The 21,834-nt window shown below is 46.9% G+C and overlaps 1 protein-coding gene across 2 annotated transcripts; it reads right to left on the bottom strand.

Moving 5' to 3' along the window:
- Positions 1–9,524: 9,524 nt before the first annotated feature.
- Positions 9,525–20,481, bottom strand: LOC120694234. Of its 2 annotated transcripts, XM_039977387.1 has the most exons (9): positions 19,593–20,481; positions 12,159–12,338; positions 11,970–12,038; positions 11,769–11,885; positions 11,386–11,469; positions 11,113–11,196; positions 10,679–10,915; positions 10,586–10,592; positions 9,528–9,781 (listed from the first exon to the last, which is right to left on the bottom strand). In XM_039977387.1, exons 1-9 carry the CDS (start codon positions 20,343–20,345, stop codon positions 9,774–9,776), a joined length of 1,539 nt encoding a protein of 512 aa, XP_039833321.1. In that variant the 5' UTR covers positions 20,346–20,481; the 3' UTR covers positions 9,528–9,773. The 2 variants fall into 2 exon arrangements, with proteins under 2 accessions (XP_039833323.1, XP_039833321.1); XM_039977389.1 differs by lacking the exon at positions 11,113–11,196 and having other exon boundaries at positions 9,525–9,781.
- Positions 20,482–21,834: the final 1,353 nt, after the last annotated feature.

Genomic DNA, 21,834 nt, shown 5'->3' with positions numbered 1-21,834 from the left:
AGGTGTCATTCTAAGAGTGATAATCTGATGAGCGACATCCGTTATAATGGTAAAAATGTAAAAACCCCACGAGCGCGACCTGACAGGCGTAGTTGACGCTGTAAAGAAGGAAACACGCGATCCTGCCAAAACTAAACAAAGTGGGTATGGGTGGGCGGGTAAACCAGCGCCGGGTGACAAAATATTTTTGATTAGTGGAGATTCATTTTGCATCTTTCAATTTCTATAGGTCCACTGTGGGCTCTCAAGATTGGAGACCTGACAGATAGGGACATCGTGAGGGGTACATGCTTATTAATTTTGGTAAAAAGTGTTTCAATTGTTTTGGTTCCTTATATTATAGATTTAGAACAAGCAAGGTAGACCTACACCTATAAAAATGGCGATCCCAGTCGCCACACAAGTTTTTTGTCGAATCGACATCGCCTAAGTGAACAGATATGTCTATCAGTTAATTTCGTCAAAGAATAAACTATCAGTTCAAAGGCATAGTAGAATTAGCAGGCCGTTAAGTTGAAATTGTCAATTTTAATAATAAAAAATTAAATATAACTAATTTTTCAATGGGCCTTCTACTTGCCCTTGTAGTCGGGTAAGTACAACTCTACATGGTACTTGGGCTTCCCACTACATCTATGGTCCTCACAAGATGCATTAGCATTTAGCAAACATTTTTGACATCCACATCACTATGTGTAACCCATCATCCTTGCAGGTAGACCAAAAGACGATGGCAATAATCATGCTACTCTCGAACCATAGCAATAACAGTGGAAACATAAAAAAAAAAAACTCCAAAGCACACTGCTCTAAATCAAAGATCCACGCCATAAGCAAGCAACTCTACCCATGTTCTACACAGCAAGCAAGATGAAAGTCATGTATGATAAATCCTACCATAGCAGCAATCTGTGAGTGCGCAAACAAATACCATAGCAGCAACATGTGATTGTGCAAACAAGAAAACAAAAAAAGCAGACTGCTCTAAAATCAAAGAACATAACTCTGTAAAGCAGAGAAGTATCTGTTCTCCTTTTTTCTTACCCGTGAAGGACATAATATTCTACACAACATGAGGAGCCATCATATATAACTGTGCAAAGAAAAGAAGTATCTGTTCTCCCTTTTTCTTACCGGTGAAGGATACAATATTCCACACAACACAAGGAGACAAAACTCGTAAGCAGACTGCTCTAAATCAAAGAACCATGCTATACATAGCAAGCAACTCTACCCATGTTTATGTAACCCACAATAGGAAACTCTGTTCCACCTTTTACTTGATGTGAGCTCATCCCAGCCAACCTACCAAATAACATGAAATTTGTGAATCAGATATACAAACACAAAAGGAACATAAACTAAGACTGCCATCAATGATGTGGTTCAGCAATCCAACCTGAAAGTTGCTGTTAGCGTGAAAGATTGGGCTAGGCCCACTGGGCTTAGGGCGCTAGCCTAATGGCCTGGCTGCCGTGGTTTATGGTAGATTGATGTGTAATAGGCAAGGATCAACGTTGATTGGGTATGTTCTATTAACCCTAGACGATCCTTGCCTATATGATGTACCTTGACTCCCTTCAATCAATCATCCAATTCCTAAGTCAATTCCAGCTTTCATGGTATCAAGAGTCCGAGTCCCTCGGATCCTCCTTCCGCTGCCCTAGCACGCCGGCTCCTCACCGTGTAGTGCTCGCGCACCGGCTCCTCGCCGTGCGCGCCCTCCTTCCCCTCGTGCGCTGGTCCTCCGTGCTGCGCCATGGCCGGGACCCCGCCGTCCTCCCCATCTGCCGCTGCCGCCGCCGCAGCCACCGCCGCCGCCAAGGCCACCCAGGACGGCGAGATCGACCAGCGCACGGCCTAGGAGGTTGCGAACGCCGCCGTCCTAGAAGCCCAGCGTCTCGCCAACGAGCTGCGGAACGCCTATGACGCAGCCATGGCGCGTACCCTCCAAGCTGAGGAGGAGGCCGCGGCCGCCGCCATCGCTCGCGACGCCGCCCTGGCGTGTGCGTCCCTCGAGCGCGCCGACGCCGAGGCTGCCATCGCTCCCCCAAAGCCTCCTCCCCGCGACGGCGACGACGACCCCACCAATCTCCACGCCGCCATGCTTCTTCACCAGGCTGCAGCCCTCCTGAACCTGCATGCCCAGGCGATTGCCGTCACCAGCATCCGGAGCCTTGTCTCCATCATGCTCGACGTCGACTCCGGTAACTTGAACCGCTGGCATGATCAATTCTTGCTCACCCTTGGAAAGTTCTCCCTCCAGGATAACGTCAACCTCGACGCCCCTGCTACTGTCTCCCCGGACTGAACTCACATGAATTGCATGGTCAAGTCCTGGATTCTCGGGACGCTCACCGACGACCTGGCCGAGATCATCTCCTCCCATGGCACCTCTACCAGGGACACTTGGCTTGCTGTGGAGTCCTAGTTCCTCGGCAACCGTGAGGCACGCTCCATCCAGCTTGAGACAAAGTTTCGCAACTTTGTCTAGGGCGACCTCTCTGTCACCGAGTACTGCCGCTGCCTGAAGAAGATGGACGACGATCTCAGCGCCCTCGGCGAGGTCATCACCAACAGGACTCTCGTCCTCAATGTGATTCGTGGCCTCAATGAGCGCTTCACCCACGTCGGGACTCTCCTACAGTGTGCCTGCCCCTTCCCCAGCTTCCTGGAAGCCCGTGATGACATCATTCTTGAGGAAATCACCCTGGAGCATCGCCAGTCTTCACCGGCCGCCACCCTCACCGCCTCCGTCAAGTCTGCTGCCCCTGCCTCCCAGCAACAGCCCGCCCCAAATTCTAGGGGGGCCTCTCCTCCTAGACCAACACCAAGTCCGCCAACTGCCGCAACAAGCACCGCGGCGGTGGCAACAGCAGTAGCACAGGCAGCACCAGCGGCACAGGAGGCGTAGGCCAGCAGGCCCCCAGCGCCCAGCAACAGCAAGCCGGTGCCACGTCTGGCGGCAGGAGCACAGGTTGGCCCACCTTCTACAACCCGTGGATAGGGACCATTCAGATGTGGCCTGGTCCCCGCCCACCCCTGGCGCCCCTCCCTCCGCCGGCACGGCCTCCACAGCAGTAGGCGTTTTTCGCTCAGCCGCAGCTGCCGCCCGTCGCCCCCAAGTAGTAGCAGGTCACTGCGCCTCCTGCACCTCCCGATGGGACCAGCCAGTGGACTGCCCCAGGGCTCTATCACCCCATGGCCGGCCTGACCTCCTGGGACCAGCAGTTGTTCGCCTCTGCATTCAGCACAACATCACTGAATCAGCCCCCGTCCTACGATTGGTACTTCGACTCAGGTGGTACTTCGACTCAGGTGCTACTTCTCACATGACATCTCTGCCTCACATACTTTCGCATGCATGTTCCCCATGGTATCCTACTCCTTCATCTATTGTTGTTGGTAATGGCTCTATTATCCAGGTTACTGCCACTGGCTCCACAGAGTTATCTCCTTCATTACATCTTAATAATATTCTTGTATCACCACATATTATTAAGAATCTTATCTCTGTTCGCCAATTTACTATCGATAACAATTGCTCTGTTGAGTTTGACCCTGCTGGTTGCTCTGTGAAGGCCCTTCCGTCACAGACCGAGATCGTCAGGTGCAATAGCTCTGGGCCGCTGTACCCCCTGCGCCTCCCACCAGCCTGCTCCCTTGTCGCCAAGGCTTCGTCTCCACTGTGGCATCAGCGTCTTGGCCACCCTGGTCACGAGGCATGGTCAAAGCTCACGTCTAGTGTCTCTTTTCAGCTAGAGGATTGTTCACAATTGTGTCATTCTTGTCAGTTAGGGCACCATGTTCGTCTACCCTTTCATGCATCATCATCTCGTTCTACTCATCAGTTTGATCTTATTCATTGTGATCTATGGATGTCTCCTGTTGTTAGCATCTCGAGATTTAAATATTATTTGGTCATACTTGATGATTGCACTCATTACTTGTGGACTTTTTCTCTTCGATTTAAGTTTGACACTTTCAGCGCGATCTCCAACTTCCTCACCTACGCCTCCACCCAGTTTGGCGCTAGCGTTAAGGCCATTCAGTGTGACAATGGCAAAGAGTTTGAAAACTCCACTACCTGCACTTTCTTCCTCACTAGGGGCATTCATTTTGAATGTCTTGTCCCAACACCTCGCCTCAAAACGGTAAAGCCGAATGTATTATTCGCTCCATTAATAATGTCGTTCGCTCCCTGCTGTTTCAGGCCGCCATGCCTCCCCGCTACTGGGTCGAGGCCCTCTCCACGGCGACCTCACTCCTTAACATTTTGCTGACCAAGACTCTCGACTTCTCTACGCCGCACCTTGCCCTTCTATGCAAACCGGCGGCCTATGATCACCTTCGGGTCTTTGGCTGCAAATGTTACCCAAACCTCTCTGCCACTACCATCCATAAACTCGCCCCCCGCTCTATGTCTTCCTTGGCTACTCCGCTCACCACAAAGGATACTGCTGCCTTGATTTCTCCACAAATCGAGTCATCATCTCTAGGCATGTCATCTTTGATGAAACTGCCTTCCCTTTTGCTGAGCGTGATGGCCCTCTCCAGGGTGCGGACTTTAGTTTTTGAATGCTACTGATGTTGTGCCTGTTCCTATTGGATCGCTGCATAATGTTTCTCCTATAGGTCCTCTCGGCGCCTCACCTGCCTGTCCAGTTGTGACAGCCGCAGGTCCCCCTGCAGCCACCCCCGACGCCACGGCACCTTTGGCCTCCTCTTTCGGGTCCCTGGTGCGCGTGCTTTACGTCCCTCCTGCGCGCCGTGCGCCGGGTACCCCAGGCGCGCCCCCTGGAGCTTCGGGCAACCTCGCCACGGCCCACGTCGACACCTCCCGCGCCACACGCGGCCACGTCGGTGTCTTCCTCTGGGTCCCCGGTGCGCGCGCTCTACGTCCCGCCTGCACGTCGCGCGCCGGGTACCCCAGGCAAGGCCATGTGAACACCTCCCGCGCCACGCACGACCACGACATCCTCCAGTGCACCGCGTGCGCCCCTCGGCTCGCCACCCGGGTTCCCTTCACGCGTCATCACCAAGGTGTACTCACGCCGCCCATGTAATCCTCTTCCTGCTCTAGCCAGCCCAGCTCCCTTGCCCAAGGGCGCCGTCGCTGTCGCTCCTATGAGCAACGAGCACACCATGGCGATGCACGCCAAGAGTGGATACAGGATGCCCGCTTGGCCCATCCTCCACGCCGCAGTTCTGTCTCCCGTCCCGAGGACCTACCTTAGCGCCCTCGCCGATCCCAATTGGTGCGCCGCTATGGTAGAAGAACATGATGCTCTCTTGTAGAATCACACTTGGGATCTTGTGCCTCGCCCTGCAGGGGTCAACATAGTCATTGGGAAGTGTATCTTCAAGCACAAGTTCTAGGCGGATGGATCTCTTGAGCGGTACAAGGTGCGCTGGGTTCTCTGCGGTTTCTCTCAGCGACCCGGCGTGGATTTCTTGGAGACCTTCAGCCCGGTGGTGAAGCCAGCCACTGTTCGGATAGTCCTCTCTTTGGCTCTCTCTCGTCAGTGGCCTATCCATCAGCTTGATGTCAAGAATACCTTCCTGCATGGAACGCTTACTGAGATAGTATATTGTGTGCAGCCTTCTGGTTTTGAGGATCTTACCCATCTGAACTTCTTTTGTCGTCTCAACAAGTCCCTATATGGGTTGAAGCAGGCCCCTCGAGCTTGGTATAGTCGGTTTGCCACACATCTACTCTCTCTTGGGTTTCTGGAAGCCAAGTCATACACTTCGCTCTTCGTCTACCAGCATGGATCCGAGACAGTGTACTTACTGCTCTATGTTGATGATATTGTCCTCACTGCCTCATCTCCAGAGTTTCTTCGACGGATTATTTCAGCTCTCCAGCAGGAGTTCTCCATGAAGGATCTTGGTGAGCTGCATCACTTCCTTGGTATGCATGTTCAGCGCTGTGGTGATGGTCTTCTTCTTTCTCAGAGACAGTACATGCTGGAGATCCTTGATCGTGCTGGGATGGCAGAGTGCAAACCGTGTTCTACTCCGGTTTACACTAATCCCAAGGTTGCTGCAGCTGATGGTGCCCCTGTTTCAGATCCCACGGATTTCCGGAGTCTTGCTGGCGCTCTCCAGTACTTGATGTTCACATGTCCGGATATCTCTTATATGCTATGCAGCAGGTCTGTCTTCATATGCATGACCCACGGGAACCTCACCTAGCGGCTCTCAAAATGATTCTTCGCTATGTTCGAGGCACCCTCCACCTTGGTCTTCTGCTGCGACCATGTTCCTAGACTGATCTTCAGGTTTACACTGATGCTGACTGGGCAGGCTGTCCGGATACGCGCAAGTCCACCTCGGGCTATGCTGTGTTTCTTGGGGACAATATTATCTCCTGGTCCTCGAAGCGTCAGAATACCGTGTCAAGATCCAGTGCTGAAGCCGAGTACCGTGCAGTAGCTAATGGTGTTGCTGAGGCATCTTGGCTGCGCCAGCTTCTCCAGGAGCTTCATGCCCCTCTCCGTCGCGCTACACTGGTGTATTGTGACAACATCAGTGCTCTCTACATGTCTTCCAACCCAGTCCAGCATCAACGTACCAAGCACATCGAGATTGATCTTCACTTCATTCATGAACGGGTCGCCATCGGTGATCTGAAGGTTCTGCACGTACCAACCTCCTCTCAGTTTGCAGACATCTTCACCAAGGGTCTTCTATCTTCGGTGTTCACGGAGTTCAGGTCCAGTCTGAACGTGCTCAGTGGCTGACGATCAGTCTGCGGGGGGTGTTAGCGTGATAGATTGGGCTAGGCCCAATGGGCTTAGGGCGCTGGCTTAATGGCCTGGCTGCCTTGGTTTATGGTAGATTGATGTGTAATAGGCATGGATCACCGTTGATTGGGTGTGTTCTATAAACCCTAGACGATTCTTGCCTATATAATGTACCTTGTACTCCCTTCAATCAATCATCCCATTCCTAAGCCAATTCCTGCTTTCAGTTACAGCTTTGGGAGTTTTCCATCATACAGGATCTGGATCACTTATCCTAGTTATTGATTTATAGTAACCTTTTACCTAAAAGACACTGAAGGATTCGGTTACTTATACCGTAGGATGCAAAAACATGGATATCATTCGATGTGTTAGAACAAAGAAATGAAAATTATTGATTGCTCAATAACTTGCCATGTAGATCTTATATAAATAAAATAGTTATTGAACCTTCATATCCCTGTTTCCTTAGTCTTGAACATCATTCAGAATGGAATTACTAAACATTCTTTAGTCTTGAACAAACATTTAAGTTGCAATGCCTTATTTGGATTCACACTCATGACTAAACTCTCATATGTGTCAATAGGACAATGTTAGATCTCCATACACTGAGATGTTGCGATTGAAGATGCAAAGAAAACTTAAACGACCCACATTGCCCAATTTGCCAACACACAGGGAAACTCCTAGTCATATTAGGCTATTTATATGGTGTCCATAAAATGAATGAAAGGTGCACAATCATCTATTGATGCAATCCTCATGTCTGTGCAGCAAGGTAACCAAAACAACCAGCTTATTGTGCGGTGCTAGTGCTTCTGTATCATGCCCTTTTGTAACAGAAGCAGAAAACCTCTTCCCCTAAAACCACCAGAACTGCAAGATCGAGCTAAACCACCTATTGAAGGAAGAAGAAAAATAGAGAGAGATGTGGAAGTACCGCTCGACCTTCTGGCGCTGGTCGGCAATCACTGCCGCCCTGTCCGAGGGCGCAGTCCATGGCTTCGTGCGCCCCCCTAGTGCAGGTAGCCGGAGGGAAGGGGTTGAAGGGTGTGACCCGTGACAGAGACGGAGAGGGCGAGTAGGGTCAAGGAGGACCAGAGGCAGCACGGGTCATATTAGGTTATTTTTAAGTTGTCCATAAAATGAACGAAAGGTGCACAATCATCTATTGATGCAATCCTCAAATCTGTGTAGCAAGGTAACGAAAACAACCAGCTTAGTGTGCTGTGCTAGTGCTAGTGCTTCCGTATCATGCCCTTTTGTACAGAAACGGAAATCCTCTTCCCCTAAAATCACTAGAACTGCGAGATCGAGCTAAACAACTCATTGGAAGAAGAAGAAAAACAGAGAGAGAGATGTGGCTGTACCGCTCGATCTTCTAGCGCCAATTGCGATCGCCGGCGCCTCATGAGGGTGCTGTCCATAGCTTCGTGTGTCCATTTAGAGCAGGTACCGGAGGGAAGGGGTTGAAGGGTGTGGCTGGCGACGATGGAGAGGGGAGGTAGGGTTAACCAGGAGGAGCAGCGGCAGCGCGGGTCCTGCATGGGCATAGGAGCAGAGGGGCGCGGCTTGGCCGTGCAGTGCAACAGCGGCGCAATGTAGTCCAGGAGGCGGGTCCGCCGGATCGCCGCACACTTCTGCTGGTGGCCGCACTACAAGCAGGTTCATTGAATCCGCATGGCATGAGGCGGTGGTCGAGGTAAGGAGAGGGCAGTGGCAAGGAGCCAGGTAGGAGAGAGGCGGTGGCCGCGAGGAGTCAAAGAGAAGAGTGGAGGTGTCAGCGGGGAGCATGAGAGGGAGGGAGGGAGTTGGCGGTAGCGGGGAGGAGGCAGAGAGGGATATGGTTCGGGTGTGGCGGTAGGGGATAAATGAAAAGCGCCTGGTGGGGGTGTTTTTGCAAAAAAGATAGGTGCTGAAATTAACATTAGTTCAAGGACTGATGTGCAAAATGTATGAATGCGTTTAAAGTACGGTCCGGGCGATCTGTTTTCTATTGTGATTCTTAGAAAATAGAAGGTAGTATTTGCAAAATAGTCGAGGCACATTATTTTTTTGCAAAAAAATTCTATTTTTTGCAAAATAGAATTTGAAAGAAACAAATTCTCTATTACGTTGTGTTTGACCCCTCAAGTTTTAACATAAATTAAAGGGAAAAGTCCAATTTTCACCCTCAAACTATCGCAAAAGTCTGATTTTCAACCTTCAACTACAAAACCGGACAATATAGGCCATCCAACTGTCAAAACTGGACAAATTTGGCCCTTGAGGTGGTTTTGCATTTTGTAAAAAAATTAAATAAATCTAATTATCTAATTAGATCTAAAAAATCAAAACTAATTCATTTTAAATCATAAATACGAAACTGCTAGTACCAAATTTTTTCTAAAAATGTAACCTATCTGCTCCATTTGAATCTTAGTTATTAAAAATAATAGGCATAACTCCAAGCAACCAAATATTATGAACATAAAAAAAATAGATCTGAATAGCTCACAAGTCAATAACAACAGATATGTTACATTTTTAAAAAACTTTTGATACCCGTTTCATAATTATTTTGACTTAAAATGAATTACTTATAAATTTTTAGTGTAAAATTGAATATTTTTAATTCTCACAAAATAGAAAACCACCCTAGGGGCCAAATTTGTCCGGTTTTGACAGTTGGATGGCCTATGTTGTCCGGTTTTGTAGTTAAAGGTTGAAAATCGAACTTCTGCGATAGTTGAAGGGTGTAAACCGGATTTTTCCCTAAATTAAATATAGAACTCTATTCACTTATGACCTGTGGGAGCCTATTCACTTACGGGATGTAGGGCCCTATTCAGTCATGACAGTGGGACCTTTTCATCACTGAATGCGCCGTTCAAGAAAAAAAAGCACCACACATTTTCACCCATATGAACAGAACCAGCACCTGACCTATTTGAAGATAAAAAGTATAGCATATATTACTACCCAACATCGATGTTATCTGCAAAACGACGCATCACCATTTTGAGGCGGCGAGGTGCTTTGTTACTGACCTGTATGACACGACACAAATGAATTAATTAGCTGTTGCGCTAATAAGATAGCAACTGACTTCAATTTATATAAAAAAACTAGATCAGATACATATAGAATTTAATGATACTATTGCATGCTTCACACAATATTGAGCACACACCTACAAAATCAGTGAGTGCTAGCATGCATGCAACCAGAAGATCAGCATGCTCAGTAAGCATCCCTATCGGATGAACCTATTTACAAGAGGCCAGTACATAGCTGGCCGTAGAAAACAATTCTGTGGCAGCATACGCATTCCACGTTGAAGCCATTGTCACAGAAAACATCAAGCAAATCATTGTTCCATGTAAATTTTCAGAAATCAAAATTTCAATTTCCTAAACATAGAACCTAATCTCACAAGCTTTTCCATGCAACTTAGCATCTGTTTTTAGAAGACTGCTCAGATGCATCTCCAAATTAATGATTTGGAATTTTTTTTTGTCTTGCAAATTTTGGAAACAACCAAAATTTGGAATATGTTTTTAAAAGCCTTCAGAACTACATCTTATAAAAAAAAGAATAGTCAATGTAAACTAGAGAATGTTCCCAACAACATTCTAGTTGACACCAAATGCAGAATTTTGGAAATTGCTTAAAAGATGTATTGTTCAACAGCTCTATATAGGTGGTCAACAATAAAACACCAAAAACTGAGAAAATACAAGGAAAATTCACATGGTACTTTTGAAGAACACAAGTTTCGCATAGCAGAAGGCAATTAATAATATGTTGATGAGACAGTTGGTAAAGTGGTGCCTTGCTAGCAATGGCATTACCTTTAACCTGCAAAAAAAAATATTTTTACTTCTTTAGTTCTGTGGCAATAAAAATAACCTAGAATAGTTAAAATGATGAATTGAAGATATTACTAGGACACTTGGCCATGGAATGGAGCAATAAAGTGCATCAGACATCTTCTTCATCCCCCCATATTTGTGAAACAGTGGAGCATCCCATTGCAATACCTCTCTTAGAAATACCTTACGAAACTGTGTTCCAAGTGCAATGCCCCCTACTATTGTAGATGGAGAACTGTGTTCAAGAATAGCTTTGCCTACTGGAGTACGTGGTCGTCCTACTGAAATCAAGACAACCTCTTTGCCACCCTAAACAGAAGGAAATATGAAAGCGTATTAGACCACTAAGTTACAGGTATACAGCTACATTTGTAGAAATCTTTGGTGCTAAACAACATAAGCTTCATTTCTTCTACCTATACAGAAGTAATCAAGCATGTTGCAAGTTCAGTAATGTAAATATTCCAAAAAAAAGCACTAATATAACAAATACAAAGGAAGCTAACCACATTGCGTTGATTCGGACTTTCTGCATCAATCTTCCTTGTCCTACCATGAAGCGTATTAAATGGTGGCTTTATTTGCAGTTTCTGTGTACAAATAATGAAACAGATGTCAAATTCTATAGATTAAAGGTGGACGACATATCCTGTGGAAACAGTTTCTTTGGTAAAGAGCTAACCAACTGTTTTGGTTCTCAGCACTAGCAACAAATTTGCAAAAAGCATGTAAATATTCCAAAAAAAAGCACTAATATAACAAATACAAAGGAAGCTAACCACATTGCGTTGATTCTGACTTTCTGCATCAATCTTCCTTGTCCTACCATGAAGCGTATTAAATGGTGGCTTTATTTGCAGTTTCTGTGTACAAATGAGGAAACATATGTCAAATTCTATAGATTAATCAAAGGTGGACGACATATCTTGTGGAAACAGTTTCTTTGGTAAATAGCTAACCAACTGTTTTGGTTCTCAGCACTAGCAACAAATTTGCAAAAAGAAAAGGAGAATGAAGGGATAACCTACAAAGTATTGTGTCACCCTTCTGGAAGTTTTCAAGTTTAGACTAAAACATGAGTTGGTATAAACTAAAGGAGGATGTTCCCAAAGTATTTCTGTTATATATATCTAAATGGCAAAGCAACAAAAGGGGAAGATACCGGATTGTTGCACGGGACATTGCTGGGAAGGACACCATCATATTTATATTTAGATGTAACCTCCTTATTCTTTCCGTGGGGCAAGCCATTTGGTACCTTTATCTTCTTTTGTACCATCTACAATAAAATAAACTTGGTATGATACAAAAAAAAAGTGATGTGAAGGAATGCAGTACAAAATCAACAATGGAAGGCAATCACATTGCATGAAATCTGATTTTCAGCTACAACTGACTGAAGACCACTTTCTGCATTTTCACATCTTATAGCCTACAAACAAAAAAGGGGAGGTAAATATTGACAGAAATATTTCATTCATCTTATGCATGCATGTAGTATATGTATATATCAAATGTAAGCAAATAACTTCACTGATGAATGAATCTCTACATTATTTTGAGAAGCAATGAAAAGTTGTTTCAGTTCCGCTACTTCATGCTCCACTCGTTCCAATCGTCCTTGAGCACAAATATCCTCACCATCCTTTTTCTCCATCCTTGGCTTTTCCGGTTGAAGCTTAGTGGATTGATATAGAGATATTGTGGGTGTTTCCATGTTTTTCATCCTTGCCTACATATTGGTATCAAGTTATATTCATTAGCTCCAAGTTTTGATTGTAATATACCAAAAAAGATTATAAAACGCTAATCATTTATTATGTGCCTTGTTTACCTTAAAACTTAATAAATCAATTAAAAAGTGCTAAACTCAATAAATATATACAGCAATAATATTGATTACAAAGGGCAGTAATCTTTTTATTTTCTAGCACCAACACTCTTTGCTTCCCATTTGAGGAATACACCGACCAGGGTTTAAATCCTAGTGGCAGCAAAAAAAAAAGAAACCCTCGCTAGCAACCCAAAAAATAGTAGCAGGGCACCGGCTAGTGGCAACTGTGGTTGGTTTGGTCCCTCCTACTAGGGGGTAGTTACAGTGGTTGCTAGCCCAGTGGGTAGTGGTCGGCCCATGTTATGGTGCGGCCCTATAGGGTGAAGCCGGGGTTTGGGGGTTTTCTCAGCCAGATTCTATTAGAGTATATTTATCTCTATAATAGGTAGGTTAGGATGATATTTGGACTCTACCGTACCGTAGGAGGTTTGCCCTCCAAGTCATGTACCCCAATATATACCGGCCTAGGCCTCAATGCAATACAATCAATCCATTATACACATCTCTATTCCTTCTACATGGTATCCCGGGACTAGGGTTTGGGATCCTAGGCTAAACCTTCCCCTACCACCACCTGCGCCCCTGCCTTCCTTGCGTCGCTCGGGTCATCCTCCACGGCGCGCCTCCTCGACGTCCACCTAGCGCACCCCTGGGGAGGTCGCTCATGATCTCCGCCAAGGGCAGTGCCCCTCTTCGCGACAGATCCCGTTAGTCCGCCGCCACCACAGCGTCAAGCAGCAGTAGATCGAGTCGTACCCAGGGTTCACCTAACCCGGTCAAACCGGTCCGGCCCGGTTCCGGTTTGGGCCGGTACCAAACCGGCCCAAATTCAAAATTTAAATGTAAATTCAAAAAAATGAAAAATTCCCAAAAAAATCCTAAAAATACTTCAAGGTGCGACGAATCTAATGGTGTCAAATTTTCTCAAAAATTCATTCATTTAGTATAGTTTGCGGGGATTTGAAGTTAAACAAAAAAAAACGTGCATACAAAAGTATACAAATACAATGTAAAAGTAGTACAAAAGAGGGTTGGAGGGTTCATTTAGACTAAAATATGTTATACAAACATTTATTTAGTATACTTTGCGGGCATTTGAATTTAAACCAAAAAAGAAAAAAATTGAATTTGACCGGTTACCAGTCAAACCGGCCGATAAACCGGTCTAACTGGCCGGTATACCTGTACGAACTGGTTGAACTGAGTTTTTTGAATTCAAATTTGAATTTGACCGGTTTCTACCGTTAACCGGTCAAACCGGTCCGGTAAACCGGAACCGGTGGGCGCCGGTTCGGTGCAAACAGTCGGTTAGGAAAACCCTGGTCATACCTCATCACCCGCTATGGAAGCTGTCGACGGCAACTCCGTTCCGCGCTGTCGTGGTGGCAGTCGCAGCAAGCTGCAGCAGTCGCATCCTACTCTTGCTGTCATGGTGGCAGCAGGGGCTGTAGAGTGCTACTTCCGCCCGTTGCCGATGAATCCCCCTTGCAACTTCCCGCTTCACCTTGTCCCTCCATCATCGGCGCCGCGGCCTCCGAGCAGGATTCGCCGTCCCCCTTCGGGCCACGGCTCGCCGCCCGCCTTGGCGGAATCCGCCGCCGGGCGCCACCACCTCCGAGCGGGATCCGTTGCTGCTCCAGGCGGAATCACCCGACCCGGCGAGATCTTCCACGGCTCCAGGCAGGGAGCCGCTCGATCTGGTGGGATCCGCAACCACCTCGACGGGATCCGCCCCGCTCCTCCACATCGCTGCCTGCCGGACTGTCCCCGCCCTCTGATTCTTTCTCTCTAGCACTCTAGTTTTTGGTCGTGATGGGCAGAAGAGATGGAAGCAGATAAAGGTGAGGGCTCCCTGCCGGCTACGTGCACCCGGGGTTCTACATGATATGTTGCTGTGTCTCTTTTCTTTTGCCCGATCAGAGATCGAGATTGCGTCGCTCGTCGACCTCGCACCTCTACCTCGACATCAGCATCGATTTCACCGGCTACTTTCTTGCCTATGACTGTGCGGCACGGCAACATGAATGACGCCCTAGGGGACACTGTATGCACCACCCTCCTTGCTGCTTCGTCCGCACGTCGACCCTCGCTAGCTCGTCCTCGTCATCACCGGCATCGCCCACCGTCGTCTTGCCTCACGCTATTCAGTCTGATCAGCCAACGTGCATGATCCACCCAGCTCCCGTGACATCTGTCCTCATCGATTGTGCTCCTTCATGGAGTACGGAGGACTGTCGATGCGTCGACTCTTCGGGGAGCAGTGATGCCAACTGTGGTCTTCTTCGTCGTTGCATCCTCACCGTTGCCGGCCACGTCCACGACCTCGTCGCCGACTTCGCGTCGCTGCTCCTTGCGCACATGGTCTTCGTCATGCTGTTTGCCGCCACCGCGACCACTACGCCAAGCTAGCAGGCCTTTGGGCTAGTGCTTGGCTACTTTATCTCTACGCTTTGTCTAGCACGACCTCGTTGCCACCACCATCGTCTCTACTTCGCCTACTCCGACAACCGCGGGCTACTTCGGCTTCTTCTCGCTCGCCGTTCTACACCACAACTGTTGTCGACACCTCATCTGCTGGTCCCCTACATTCTGCGACTTGGTTGTGCACTCTCCCTTATACATCTGTATTGGCAACACGGCACGTGCCTTCGTCCCTGACGCGCTACTGGGTCTGGCAAACCCAGTACTTGCCTTGGCTGATGGCATCATCCTCACTTTGTCCTCGACGCATCACCGCCTACGTCTACAGCGCTTCCGTGCCACCACTGTTTGGCGCCCCCTTGCGCACCAGCGACTACATGTGCGGCTACCTCGACCACGTCTACCATACGCTCGGCATCCTCGACCATGGCTATTCACCCTTGTCTCGGCTACCTCGACATTAGCACAAAGGGCTATCATCCACATGAGACTTCGCCAGTTTTGCTCCAATCACAGCATTCATACTGCACTGAGGTTATGTCTGTGGGGGATGTCAATCCTTTGGTTCCTATCTTTGGCTTCTTCTCCAGTCTCGTCGTCTGTAGTGCTCCCACTGTGACTGTGGGGGAATATTAGAGTATATTTGGGATATCTCTATAATAGGTAGATTTGGATGATATCTGAACTCTATCATACCATAGGAGGCTTGCCCTCCAAGTCATGTACTCCAATATATACTGGCCTAGGCCTTAGTGCAATACAATCAATCCATTATACACATCTCTATTCCTCCTACAAATTCTCTGAGATTTCTTCTGTCTTTCCCCGCCGGTCTAGTTTTTTCATTATTTTCTAGCCATAGTCTAGGCTCCAATTCTTTCAGAAGCATCTTATATCTTATCGTTGATGTGTATATACATGTCAACCCATTTTTGACATAAGCAACCTGCATTAAATACATTGTCTGAAAGGCTACTAACTAGTAGGTTATTAAAACTAGTTCATCAATCGAGTTACTTCTACAAGATTTTATCAAGCTCTCATTTGAAAGATAGCGGAGTAAATTTACACTGCATAAGAAGGCAAATTACAAACTCCTCGGTATCTAAATTTGGGAGCACATGAAATAAGTGTTGTTAGAAATCATGTATTCTATGCAGCAAGCATGAAATGCAATATGCGGGAATCCATCTGGTTGTAGAGCATGGGCACAACCCAAATAAGAAGCTTTGACATGTTATTTCTATTCTAATAGATTTTAAATCTTATTTCACAAAACCTATTCATATTTTTGTGTGTCCAATCCATCATACGACTGGCAAAGTTGCACTTTCCCAAAATACCACTTTATCCCGTGAATGAGATTTGGTACCAAGCCTCACCTGTTGTTGAAATATCCTAATGTTATATATTCTGGCAACGTAGGATCTTACTATCAGTAATAAAACAAATTAGCACCCAAAAGAAAGTATGAGAATATGTGCCCCTAGATAGTGTTATTCTTTTGGAATTAGAGGGGTGATATAAGTATGTAACACAAACAATTTTTTTCTTGAACATGCGGGAGAGCTGGATATCTTTGTATTAATAGAGAGGAAATGACCAACCTATAGAGACACTTCACACCCAATCAGGGGGTGGATTTCATATATAAAGCCAATATGGTTGAGTATACATGGAAGGTAATATCACCTATCACGCAGCTATAAACACAACTATAACTACAGCTAGAATCAAGGTTTATAATTCCTAATACCCGCCTGCAGTCGTGGCGAAAGGATCGCGGATGCAAAGACTGACCCTAAAGTTAGTGAACAATTGTACAGGAAGCCATTTGGTCATGATGTCCAGGTACTGATGGGACGAAGGAATGTGAAGGACACGGACATTCCCCAAGGTGATCTTCTCGTGCAAGAAGTGGATGTCGATCGTGATTGGCAGGGTTAGCGATCATGAAGACGGTGCTAATGTTATCGCATTATACAACAATCGCTGTGGAGAGAGGAGCACGAAGTTCCTGGAGCAGCAGACGGAGCCAACAACACTTGACGACGACGTCGTACATAGCCTCTGCGCTTGAACGGGAGATGGTGGTCTGTTGTTTGGATGACCAACACACCAGATTATCGTGGAAGTAGATGCAATAGCTAGATGTTGAGCGTCGAGAGTGTGGGCAGCTAGCCTAGTCTGTGTTGGACTAGGCGGTCAGCGTCAGGGTGAGCTCCGTGCCGATGTGGAGTCTGGAGGAGAGTGTGCCCTTCACATAGAGGAGGATGCGCTTGATCAGCATGAGGTGAGGCTCCCGGGGAACATGCATGAAGAGGCACACTTTCTGGATGGCATATGCTAGACCGGGCCGAGTGAGCATCAGGTACTGAAGTTCTCTATCGAGACTCCTATACCAGGATTGGCCCGAGTGTCAATAGGTGTCGAGGATTGGACAAGAGTGGCCTTTGAAGGAGTGCGTGATGGCAATGTTGAGGAAGTGATGAAGGTCGCTCAAGGTCCGTCATGATGAACTCTGAGTGAAAATGGTCGGTAATGCATTGGAGAAGGTTTGCCAAGGATGCAGTGAGGATGATGTCATCTACACAGGTTGGCAATATGATCACCCTCGATGTTTAGATGTGTCTGAGGTTGATGCAGTGAAGCCGAGGTAGAGAACCTCTTGTACCACACTCAGGGTGCCTGCTTTAGACCGTAGAGTGATCACTGCAGAAGACAAACATGGTCAGGCGCAATAGGGTCAACAAAGCCAGGAGGCTGCTAGCAATAGACAGTCTTGTCATGGTGTCCATGAAATAACATGTTCTTCATATCTAGCTGGTGAATGGACCAGGCTTGTGAGGCGGCGATGATGAGGACAACTCGAATCATTGCTGGCTTGATGGTGTGGCCGAGGGTCTCATCGTAGTCGATGTCATGGCGTTGGTAGAAGCCACAGACCACCCAATTTGTCGGGCAAGAGTACTGTCAGTGTGGTACTTCTGTTTGAAGATCCACTTGCTTGTCACAATGTTGGCGCTAGGGGGTTGAGGGATGAGGTGCCATGTGTCATTGTCGACAAGAGCTTGAAACTCCTCGGCCATGGCAGTGCGCCAATTTGGGTCGCCTAACCCACCGCGGTAGTTCGCCGGTATCGGCGAAGCAGCTGTCGTGGAGGCCAAGAGGTTCAGGATCTTTGCCTGATGAGAAGTTGCAAGGGACCTCGGATAAGCATATTTTGAGACTATCCGCCTCAGCAGATTACATTGCCAAATCTGCATAAAATGCATAATTTGAGGGTGCCATCGGCTTTGCTCCCTATGAACGCATCTAGAAGTCTTGGGCACCTCCTAATGTCGTTTCTTTATGTGGCTGGCTGCTCACAACTGATAGTAGACAACAGACAGGTTCGCTCGGCGAGACCTTCCTCACCCAGACCGATGTGTGTTATGTGATCAGGAGGAGAGTATTCAACACCACAAGACAATTCTGGTTTGAACTCCTGCAGAGCAGCCTTGCAATGCTTGCCCCACAGGTCGACTCTTCTTTTGATGCATTGTGGGACAAGGCGTCTTTGACAGTTAGCAGTGATGCGCAAAAGGGTCTAAATTCCCTTATAATCCTTGATACTTGGACCATCTGAAAACTTGGAAATGATTGTATGTTCCATGGAGATGCCCCTAGCATGCCTGTGGCACTATATCTCTCGTCATACTGGAAGCCCATTTGTGGAGTATAGCTGGTAACCTGGTACACAGCTAGTGGTTCTATTGTTTAAAGGGCTTTTGTGGTCAAGTCTTGCCATGACAGGCACAGATGATTAAGTTCCTACAGGTTTAGTGGGTGTGTGCGTGTGTTTGGGTCTATGCATGACTCCTCTTCGATTAATACAATAGTACGCAGCTCTCCTGCATGCTTGAGAAAAAAGGTACATGATAAATTAAAAATCACTTGTAAAAGGTAAATAAATACGCCCCATTAAGGGTAACACAAATCTAACATTCATCTGTTAGCATAGAATTTTTTTATCGCCTAAAAAAATGTGTATTTTTTATTTCATGATGAGCAGGAAAAAGATTCAATACAAATGGCAGCTACCAAGACAAAAGGGGAGACCAATATTATTGACGAGTTTTAGTTTATTTTGCTGTGTTTGACATCACATATTTCAATTCTTTGCCAAATTTGGTACCTTCAAAGAAGGAAGTTTGTTAGTTAACTTTAATCTCACTTGAACATTTTGCTGAAAATAATACCTTTTTCTACACAGAATTTTCCACATTGTACTAATTGTGCTAAAGTGGACAATCAGTGCCTTGGAAAGGGTGGTCATCATAATGTGGGAAATAACAAGGGCAGCATTTTGACAATAGTGAAGCACCCCATATTTTACAGTGTCCAAGGCAAACTAAATGCACGCGATGATTAGAACTGCACAAAAAGATTTGCCATGTTCTTTTCACTATCAAATATCCATAGTTTACAGTTAAGTAGTACTTTGAGATTGCCTAGTCATGTAAATTCATCCTTGGAAGCTGGGAGCCAGACAAGAAAACATGCAACTTTATGAACTCAATTCTTAGTCAAGGACTAGAAAACATGAAACTTTTCAACCAGAATCATTAAACAAATTCAGACCAGAAATCTTGAAACCTAAGCACAACCAAGCAATTAAAAAGGAAATCCTAGCCCTTCCCAAACTTTGATATTAATTAATTAAGGGCAAGAAGGGTGTATTGTATTTACCGATTCCGTGATGGCCTCGATGAGCTGCTTCCTCGCCTTCTTGATCTTCTTGTTCAGTGCCTGGGCCTGGTTGTCTTCAATGCTGGGGAGGAGTTGCTGGAGGATCGGTGGATCCACGAGGACCATAGCCTCATCAACGAGGTACGGGTACTGCTCACGCATCTCATCCAAAGTCCTGGGCTTGGACTCGTCCTTGGTAGGCTCGCCGGCGCTCTTCGCTTGGGTGGGATCCTTGCTTCCGTCCTTGGTGGCTTCGGTGGTCCGTGGTTTCAACGGGGAGCCTCCCATGACGCTTTTCGCCTGAGCGACAGGTGGTTTGGGCGCGGAGTCGTCGGCCCACACGTCCCTGGAGAGGAAGTAAAGGTGACGCTCGTGCTCATCTGCCGGTGGTGCGGCCTTCTTGGCGTCGCGATGGTAGTTGCGCATGAGGCTGCGCTGCTTCTTGCCTACATCGCAGGCGCCGACGCCCTTCATTCCGAGGCGGCCGTCGAGCGCCGCGAGGAGCACGGCGGCAGTTGGGAGGTCGCCGCCGTGGGCGCGGCGGTGCGCGGCGATGGCCTCCAGGATGCGGATCTCGTCGCCGGGAGGCCACGTGCGCTGGAACACCCGCTTGGGCGGCTCCGCCTCGGGCGGATGCGGCGGCGGCGTCTTCCTCTTCTTTTGCTCGGGCGGCGCCTCGGGGCTCTTGGACGGCAGCGCCGCCAGAGGCCTCGACGGCTCCTTGCGGCGGGGGCGGGACGACGAGGGCACCATGGCGTGTGATCTGCGCGCGGGATCTCTGCCTTCTTTTTTTTCAGCACATCAGCGTGGCGGCGGCCTCCTCGTAGGGTTGGGAGATGAAGCGTGGGGGGCCATGGCTGGATGGAGCGTGTGCGGTGGATTATTGTGATTTTTGAGCAACCACCAAATCCGAAAATAAATGGATCGGGAAATGATGAAGCGTATCAAATCTAACCGAGAGGAGAAAAAAAATAGTCAATTCACGGATTGTTTGTATATCACCGAACTGTAGTAGTATATGGCACGATCGGATACTAATCAAATCTGAGCAACAAATCGTCCAATCATGATTGTTTCTGATTTTGAAAAATGCATACTACATTTTTTACATAAAACTGGCCATGACTTTCCCTCCTATATCCGATCCTGTTTTTTTTTTTAAATAAGAAATTGACCCTTTCACTACCAGAAAATCGAAGTTCCATGACGGTGATATATTTTCGTGGGAGGCATTAAGGAACCATCATTAATTTTTTTATTTTCGTGAAGGTGCATCAAAATCCACCACGAAAATGTATTTTCCTGAAGGTTTTCCATATACCGCCACGAAAATTTACTATTTTCTTGATTTTTTGGTCTAAACCCTCGTTCCCTCTCATGTAAAAAGTTTGCGTCGGTGCCCTCTCATGAACCATCATGATTTTCCACTTATGCCCGCATAGTTTCCATTGACAATTATAAAATGGAAAAAATGAACTATTTATGAGACTCGGAACAAAAGTATATTGGATAATTGCTAGTAAATAGTGGTAATGTAAAGAGAGTGTAAAATATACGATTACGATGCAGCATGTAAAGACAGTGTTGGACAAAGTACAAAAGAATTGATGAACCGTTTAAGAATCTTGTAAGACTTGCTCGTACTGACTTGTTGAGCATGGCATCAAACATAAATTACATGTACAAACGTCAATCAAGTTAGATAAATCATGGAAAAGAAAATAAACATGTTCTGAGACTTACAACTGCTTCCCTGGCCCGTCGCTCATACCCTTCTTGCGGCTGGTATGGCAGACCTTGAAGGCTTCCACGGCATCAATTTCTTCGTCAGCTTCACCAACTTGCTCCCGGGGTTCCTCCTCGTTGAATTTAGTGGCATTTATAAAGTTCTCCTTGTTCTTGTTCTGATGGATGCACAAAAATGGTGGTCAGACAAACAGCAAAACCAGGAATAGCTGATAATGGGACTTACTTCGAGGGACATCTGAGGTGTATGTGTGTACTCATTCAAGGAAGCAGAAGAGTCGAGAGATTGCATCACAAGAGTGTTGACACTTACGTATGAATGCATATGAGCAACGTAGCAGCGAGATCCTATTGCTACAGGACACTTGACTCTAGCATGGTTTTGCTTGTTCTGGTCTGAAACTCCCTGCAAGAGATGCAAGTGTTGGTATACATCATAAGTACATATTTGAAAGCACACTAAGAGAAAATACCTTGTTCTCTGGAGATGACCACA

The sequence above is a fragment of the Panicum virgatum genome, unplaced genomic scaffold (assembly GCF_016808335.1).
Source record: "Panicum virgatum strain AP13 unplaced genomic scaffold, P.virgatum_v5 scaffold_4331, whole genome shotgun sequence".
Classification (NCBI taxonomy): Eukaryota; Viridiplantae; Streptophyta; class Magnoliopsida; order Poales; family Poaceae; genus Panicum; species Panicum virgatum.
The sequence above is the reverse complement of the archived record's forward strand: the minus strand, read 5'-3'. Positions and strand labels throughout refer to the sequence as shown.

Bases quoted from the DNA above. Each gene is read 5' to 3' on its own strand.
- LOC120694234 (XM_039977387.1), bottom strand. From the start codon at position 20,345: ATGGTGCCCTCGTCGTCCCGCCCCCGCCGCAAGGAGCCGTCGAGGCCT. The intron at 11,886-11,969 runs GTGATTGCCTTC...ATTTTATTGTAG, and splicing joins AAAATCAGATTTCATGCAAT to ATGGTACAAAAGAAGATAAA. The intron at 10,916-11,112 runs GTTAGCTTCCTT...CCTTCTGTTTAG, and splicing joins GTCCGAATCAACGCAATGTG to GGTGGCAAAGAGGTTGTCTT.